The sequence below is a fragment of the Pteropus medius genome, unplaced genomic scaffold, assembly GCF_902729225.1.
Source record: "Pteropus medius unplaced genomic scaffold, Ma_sr-lr_union100, whole genome shotgun sequence".
Lineage (NCBI taxonomy): Eukaryota > Metazoa > Chordata > Mammalia > Chiroptera > Pteropodidae > Pteropus > Pteropus medius.
The window spans coordinates 1,195,607-1,203,729 of NW_024342466.1; the positions used below are offsets into that span (position 1 = coordinate 1,195,607).

General features: G+C 59.5%; 1 protein-coding gene across 9 annotated transcripts in view; it reads left to right on the forward strand.

Annotated features, from left to right (window-relative positions):
• The window catches only part of LOC120600635 (arf-GAP with GTPase, ANK repeat and PH domain-containing protein 1), a 317,727-nt gene that overhangs the window by 352 nt on the left and 309,252 nt on the right, over positions 1 to 8,123 (forward strand). For all 9 annotated transcript variants that reach the window (XR_005652247.1, XM_039860060.1, XM_039860076.1 and 6 more), the window contains exon 2: positions 4,901 to 4,988. Coding sequence is in view for 8 of the 9 variants with exons in the window: in XM_039860060.1 (XP_039715994.1) it covers positions 4,901 to 4,988 (88 nt within the window). In the remaining variant the exon portion in view is untranslated. The remainder of the gene's footprint in view (positions 1 to 4,900; positions 4,989 to 8,123) is intronic.

The window sequence follows — 8,123 nt, forward strand, 5'->3', positions numbered from 1 at the left end:
CCCCACGGTTCTTTTCTCGTGAGAGGCAGAGCACCTGCCAGTCCCAGGGCCCATGTCCCAGCCCGGCTCCTGCAGGACTAACCTCGAAACAGCCGCCTCTTGGTGCCTTCTGTGTCCTGTAAGCCCCGTACCTTGCATGGTGTGACCCCCGTGGGACACACTCAGGAACTACCTGTCAGACAAATGCTGCGGAGACGGCTTCGTTGCCACTGGGAGGTGTTCAGAAAGATGGACCAGCGAGTGTCCCGTACGCCCTCGCGAGGCCCCAGTGCCGTGTGGGTCTGCGATCGGTGGAAGTCCTAGGAACGGTGTTTTGATGATGACGGGGACGATGGCCACACGTGCACTCTGGGCGGGGCATGTCGTAAGTAATGTCACAGTCCTGACGAACCGCCTGGCAGCCGGGCACGTTATTGTCTGCCCTCCACAGATGAGGAAACCGAGCCTTGAGATGTCGAGATGGTGCCCGCGGGCCCAGGTCGCAGGGCAGAGCTGGGGTTTGAGCCCGGGGCGCGGGCTTATGTGTCAGCACCAGTGGACACGGTCTCTGCCTTTGCTGTCCAGCACAGTGGCTACCGGCCCTGTGTGACTGTGGAGCACTCGAAGCGGGTGGCTAGCGCGACTGAGGGGCTGAATTCTATGATTTTATCTGCATAATCAATTTAAGTTGGAACGGCCGCCCCTTACAGAGCGACAGGCTGACCGTGCGCGCCGAGCGTCGGCCCCTCCGGTGTGGGCCCGGGCCGGGTAGGCGAGGCGTCGGGCTGCTGCTGGAGCCACACGCCCGCGCCAGCCCTGGTCGCTCACCGAGAGGCTTGTCCCCTGCTGGCGTTTCGTGCAGCTGCCTGAAATGAGGCCTGGGCTACAGCGGCGACTATGCTAAGGGCAGCGTGGAATCTGCACCCCGAGGTGTGAGTTTGCTTGAATCAGCTGAAGGGGCTGCTCCCCCTGTGGCCGAGGAAGCGTGAGCGATTCTGCAGGCATTTGCGGGACGTTCTCTGCAATCTGTCCCCTGGCTTGTGACCTTCACGGCCGGCACTGCTGCGGTCAGGGCGTCCCCCAGGTGCAGAGGCAGCGGGCAGCCCATCGTCACGGACGTCTCGGCCGACCCCTCATGCTGTGGAGCTGGCGGCGTCTGCAGAAGGTGCTCCCTGTTCTGCGGCAGCCTCTGGGTGTCCACAGGGCTACAGTCATCTCCTGTCCCCATCCCCTGCCCCCGACCACCGCCTCGACTGGTGGTTCTTAGGTCCCAGGCTCTCTTTCTCGAGCCTCTGACTTTTCACAGTCTATCAACAGCGAGCCCCCAGTAGGTTCTCTGTAATACTTCGCGATAAATCTTCCGGAATCTGTCAGAGGAAAAAAATCTCAATGTTGGCTTTCTTCTCAAGAGTGGTAGTGCCACGCCCCACGTATTCCGAAGCGGTGTTAACGGCTAGATGAGCTGTGACCCATCGCTTTGTCCTACTGGATCCGCACGCCGGTCACTGCCACAGTGCCCACAGCACTCACTCGCCTGATCTTTTTATCTGGGCAGCAAGAGCGAGGACACCTTAGACCACCGGCCGGTGGAGGAGGGTGTCCGTCAGCTGCTTGTCACATCCCGTGTGTGCGTTTCCATTGAATTCACAACCGGGATTTCCACTGAACGCCTCCACGTCCTGGGCAGCAAGCCACGTGTTTGGCAGCTGAGCGGCGAGGCGTGGGGACCTAGGAAAGTCAGCGTGAGAAGAGGGGGCGCCCTCTCTCCTGTTAGACGTGGCGATGCTGCTGCGGGGTCCCAGGCGTTCCTGGCTCTGTCCGGGGGACCACGTGTCGCCCCCGAAAATACGCAGCTCTGGAATTTTCAGCACGCCACCCCCCATTGCCTCGTTTCTCCCTGCAAAGCCGGTGGATGCAGACTGAGCTCACCTGCTTCCCTCTCCTGCTCGTTCCCGGTAGCCGGTCATCGGTCCCTGTGGAGCTTCTCAACTTGAAGAATGTTTTTGTTGGTGATTTCGCATCCTCTGCCCGGTCGGCTGTTAGTTTCTGCCAGCGTTTCAAGTTAAGATTGTGCCCGTGGGGTATGACTGCAGGAAGGTCAGCGAGCGGGCCCTTCAGACCCAGTAGATCACCTTCCCGCTCCGCCCCAGGACCGGTGGACGTGGCCCTCGTAAGGGGTGAGCCGGGTCTTCGCACGGCGCCGGCACGCGAGACGGAAGGGTGCGCCACGCGCAGAAAGCCCAGGCCGAACGGTGTTTGCTTTTGAGCATGTTCCCTCCTCAGGAAAGAGAGTAGCTCTAATCTTAATTAAAAATTTCATTCTGCGGCATACTGTTTTGGATGATTTTCGCAGCTGACAAACAGCAGGTACCCTTGAGCAAAAAAAATAATTAACAGGTAGAAATTCTCGGCTTGTGGAGGCCCCAGGAGGAATGAAAACAAGACGTGAGTCAAATCGGGAAGGGAAACCACCTTGTTTGGGATCTGTCCACACCGCCTGGCTGTGAGCCGTAGTAGTGAAGCAGTTCATTTGTACTCAGTCACATTAGCGTCATTCATTCGCTCACTCATTCATTCACTTAGTTGACCAGTGTTGCTGAGCCCGCCCCAGCCCCCACCCCCCGTGGATAGCTGCAGTGCCGGGACACTCAGACCCGCGACAGGTGGCACACGGTCCCTGTCCTGGAGAGTCAGGCCCGCACAGCGACGTCGGTACAGCGGGGAGGTCACGAGACAGCGCTGTGGGCTGGGCACGGAGCAGCTTTGAGGTGAGGTGGCGTCTGACTAGTGAGTAGGAAGAATGCTTCGGGTAGTGACCGATGTGGAAAGATCCAGAAGCCTGGAGACAGTAGCCTATGAGGGCAGGACGGGTTATGGGATAGAAAAAGGTAAATTTTTAACTTAATTTTCAGTCTCAGGCTGTATTTGTTCTATGTTCCAGTGACTGGCATTATCACCGTCCATTCCTCCCAGCAGCCAACCTTCTTTCCTTCAGCGTGCCCTGCCTTCTACAGCCCACACCCCCGTTTGCCAGGCACTTGGGGTTCAGAGTTGGTGTGGCTGGTCACGGGGGGCACGGTCTTCAGGGACCTCAGCGTGGTGGAGCCACGGACGTCACCACAGTCAGCACGGGCCTGTGCGTGTGCGCGGGAGAAGCTGGGGAGCCACCCCCGAGGGAGGGGTGCCAGGGCGACAAGGCGGCAGGGCGGGCGGCCTCCTGCTGGGCCCGCGAGTCCACAGACGCGTCGTGTGCGAGGGTTTGGAGGGGCCCCCTTTGTCGCTGTCCCTGAAGCACTTGGGCTTGGCCTGTGGCCACGGGAGTGATCCCAGGATGTGATCACCGAGGCCACATTAAAGGGTCCCCCTGGTGTTCTTGGAGTGAGGAGGGAGGGGTGCACAGGCGGGCAGACCTGTGGGCTGCCCCACGATCCGGCAGGCAGCACAGGCCGCCCCACGCTCGTGCAGGGCTCCCCGGCTTCCGAGCAGGGTGGGCAGGTGGGCTCAGGGCTGGCTCCCAGGGGTCTGGGGTGAGGGCCTAGGTGGGGCTGTGCTCACAAGGCTGAGATGCAGCTTGGGGGCAAAGGGCAGGAACTGGCCGTGCTGAGCACCTGCATGGTGGTGTGCAGTGCGCCAGGGTCTGGGGCGGCGGCGGAATCGGTAGCTTACTGAGAGGCGGCAGGTATAGCCAGGTTCACGGAATCGGTAGCTTACCGAGAGGCGGCAGGTATAGCCTGGGGTGCAGGGGAAGCATCGAGGGGGACCTGTGAGGTCGGGGAAGGAGCCACGTGGGCCGAGAGGGGATTCGGGAGGAAGTCCAGGGCGGAAGGTGTGAAGACGGAGACCTCAGTCTGCAGCTTCTGGTGATGGGGCCGGGTCAGGAGCAAGGGAAAGGCGAGGGGGTGTAGAGGTGGCAGCCGTCGGGGACCTCACGGCGGTGTCCTTGTTGGGACAGGGAGCAGGTGTGGCCTTGAGGCCTGGCACTGGTGCACGGGGCGGGGACCCCCGAAGGAGGGACCTGCGTGCAGGGGCGGCCTCTCGTTTTCTGTTCCTTAAATTATCGACCAGGCCCTGGGCAGTGCAGAGGGGACGTTCCGGTGGGGGTGGGAAAGGTGGAAATCCAGGAATCCTTCTCGGAGAGGGTGGAGGGACAGTGAGACCCTGCACACATGCGGAGGGTGGCTTCCCGGGGGACCGGCACCCCGAGTGCGGGTGTCCCAGCCGTGGGGCCGGCAGCCCATCATGGAAGGCACCGCTGCCCACGTCACCCTCGCCCCGCTCAGCCCCCTCTCGTCGGCTGGGGCAGTGCCCCTCACGTCACCTGACTTGATGGCCGTTTTAAACCTGGTACGAGCACCTTTGCCGCCACGCCCGTGGGCCCCGGCCCTGCCCGCTTCCTCAGCCCTGCAGCGTGGCCCCGTGTTCCGAGAAGCGGGCTCGCCGTCCCCCTCCAGCTGGTACAAGCCTTGTCCCTGTGGTCCCCCCACGCCCACGGCTCTGTCCCGGGGTGGCCCTAACCCGGCTCCATGCTCCTGCCCCCACGTCCTGATGGAATGCACCAGAATATCCACCTTGTCACATGTCCCGCTGCTGTCATCATGCCCTGCGTAACAGTGGGCCTTGTTCAGATGCGGACGGATCGCCATACACGAGGGGCTGATCCCCGCCCCCCGAGGTGCTGGAGGGATGCCGCAGCCGTGCGTGAGGGCGCAGGGTGTGCCCGTGGAGCTGTCGAGGCTGCCGAGAGGGGCAGGTGGCCGTGAGGGGGCCGGCGTCGCTTTTTCTCCAGCAGGAGGATTCGATGAGCCCGTTGGACCTTCCGGCCGGCGCGAGCTTGTGATCGTGTTCAGGCTCACTGCGTCCGTGCGTGGGCGAGCAGACCGATGTCACAGACCTAATGACTGTCCCCCTTGCTTCGTTTCAGGGAATCGTGGGCAACTTGGCCAGCGGCAAGTCCGCCCTGGTGCACCGGTACCTGACCGGCACGTACGTCCAGGAGGAGTCGCCCGAAGGTATGCTGTGCGGCAGGCAGGCCCAAGCTTTCGTTTTTACAATTCTCCTGTAGCCTGTACTCAGTCGTTACTTCGATGTGTCACGTGTGAAGACAGTAATAAAATACCGGGCAGTAGAAATTCTCGGGTATGTTGTTTCTTCTGTCGTATCGTAGCTGACCGGCGAGGGTCCCTGTGGCCCTTGGCGCAGGAGCACAGCCACGAAGTGCTGTCGAATTTATTTCTTCCCTGGTAGTTCTGTCCTTTCGGATGTTAACGCAGTGTTTCCCCTTTAAATACTGCTCGGACGTTTCTCCGATGCAGATTCCGAGTTCGTACGTAAGTCATTATGTCCTGCGACTTAGTCACAGGTACGAGCCGTCAGGTTACCACCCCGAGTGCTTGAGTGCGTTTCTCCCCTTATATTGTATCGTAAACGTTAAATGACTCTCTCGCAAGAGAAGACACTTCGTCTGCCGTAAGGCTTTTGCTTCCTCAGTTAACATTCCCATATTTTATTTTTTTGCTTTAAATAAAATTCTAGTAACGACAGGAACCCATTCAGCCCCCGTGCCCCCCTAATCCGGGACTAGTTCTCAGGCAGGTTTTCTAAGTTATATTTTCTCTCCGTGTAACCTTGTAAAAATCCGACTCTGAGACACTGAATTTCTGGTTCCTTCTTTTTCTTACTGGCTGTTCCATTCTTTGCAGATATGGACGCAGGTAACTATACGTTGTCTCCACGGCGGCGCAGAGGCCGGGCTTTGTACTGTAGTGTCCCCCCCCCCCCTCAGCCTCTCCTCTCCGGCCAGTTTGTGTGCCATCCTATTGCGTTTCATTTGCTTTTTATTTTTTATTTTTTTTCAGAGTTAAACATTCCACCCTGTTTCGTCCCTTAGTCGTGTTTTTAGCAGTAGTCCCGAGTAGCTTCACGTGTCTCCTGTAACACCTGTGCTAGTGCTTTAACTTGTGTCCTGGACACTGTGGAACCGTTCAGAAAGGCAGGGAGGGGTGGGGTCCCGCGGCCCCTCCTTGCTTGGGCTCTGCCATTCATTTGCAGACTTGGCAGAATTAACCCATAAAAGCCTCCTGCCTGTGGTGGCTACACATTGGCGGTGGGGTGGGGGAGGCCTGGAGCCTGATTAACCACACTGAGGGGAGATTTAGAAAGAGTATATGGCTAACAGGAAGCCTTGGGACTGGGAGCCCGCACAACCCCAGCTGTCTGAGATTGAAAAGGGATGGGAGGTGGCATGGCCTGGAGAGGTAAGGGAGGGCGGTAAGAAAAGAGGTGTGTATACAGAGAGTGAAAGGGCAGGTGAGGAAGAGGCGCAGGCTGGGTAGTGAGGTAAGGTGTATGCAGGAAGAGGTAAGTGCAGGCGAGAAGAAGTAAGGCAGGAGGAAGGCCCTGGCCCTTCCTGGGGTCTGACCTGGGCTGGCCAGTGCTTGTTCCCAGGTTCAGCGCGCTTTACCGTCGTGATTTTGATTTTCCTAGAGAGTCTTTTGGAGCCTACGTTTTGGGTTTTCTGCTTGGTTCTTGGGACCAGCTGTTGTATAACTTGATGACATGAGCTGCTGAGGACCTGGCTAACCTGACCGCAGGTGACAAGGTCACCTCTGCAGGTAATCCGCTGGCACCCTCCCCGCCCACGCAGTCGGGGTCCCGAGGTTCCGTGGTCTGGGCCCTGGGTTTCGTCACGAGGCTCTGGCTTCTCCCTCGCCGGGTTCCGATGTCCGGTGTGCTGGGTGCGGGGGTCGCCGGCCGCCTCGCTCGAGGTGCCGCTTTGTCTCTGGTGCGGCTTCGCCCCTTTCCCTTTGCCCGTTTGTCCCATTGCGTTTGGACCCGACCGCGATGTCCCCACAAAGGGCCGTACATTCTGCTTCGCAGGAAGGCGTTTGTTTCTCTTGCTCGTCTGCCGGTGTGAAGGTCGAACCCGGCGGGAGGGAGCGGGGCTCAGCTGTGACCTCTGGTCCCCCAGCTTCTCCAGGGTTTCAAGCAGCACGTTTTACTTTACTGAATTTCGTGGTATCGCACGGTTGTAAAAAGACAGTTTTGCGGGGTAGAAAAGCATGGTGGGTACACAAAAGGGGGTCCCTCTTGTCTGCAGGGTGGAAATGTGTCTCCCTCCGTGGGTCTGTCCCGAGGGCCCCTGGGGCGGGGAAAGGCTGTCCACAGTCTCTCCTCTTAACATCAGGGGCTCAGTGGGCCACTGGGCCTCTCTCTGCCTGACTCCAGGTCGAGGGGGTTGGCGGTGCCGCACCCTTCCCCGGCGCATCCCCTGGACCAGGGCCTCTGGGTGCTAAAAGCATAGTGAAGCTAGGCGCCTCCTTGTGCCTGGAACCAGGCAGGTGTCACCTCTTTGCCCCTCTTAAGGACAGCGGGGAACCGCCTCCCACCTCTGGTCTACGTGCCCAGGTGGGCAAACCGCATCAGGGCGGGACCGTGACTGGTTGTTTCTGAAGGACAATGGGACAGGCAGTGATTTCTCGCCGTCCTGCTGACCGAGGGTCCTTCTCGCACACAGGGAGCCTGTCACAGCTCAGGGCTTCCAGCTCTTTCGAACGCGGCAATGTTGACCGATGGCCGCTCGTGCTTTATCGAGAGGCTTTTCGTGCAGAACGTCCTGGAGTTGGCACGTCCTGTGTCGCCGCCCAGGTCTGTGGAGCACACCGGGGCAGTGGGCATCCTCACCTGGCGTGCAGCAGCTGGAGGAGGCCACTGGAGCTCAGCCCCGCCGGTCACTGGTGATGTGGTTAGACCACAGGTGACGGTGTGCGTTGTGGGCGCCTGGTCCAGGGGACTGGACTTGGAGGGAGCTGCGAGACCTTTCCGTTTCTCGGTGTTATTACCTCCTAATTTTCCCTCTTTTCCTCTTCACAACTGCTGGAGCGGTCGGCTACACGTGAGTGTGACTTTAAATGACAGGCAGGTGCTGCTGCTGCTGCAGCTGCTCAGAGCTCCCTGCTGCTTCCTGTCTGAAATGCTCGTTCTTTTAGTTCATTTAAGGCGTAAATCTCCCCTCGTGCTCCTCCGGCCAGCACAGGGGTCTTCAGATTGTCGGAGGGTTAAAGTGCCAAGGGCCTTCCTGTTTTCAGAAGAGTTCCTTTCCATTCCCTCCCTCCCGCCCTCCCCCCTCCATCTCCCTCCCTCCTTCC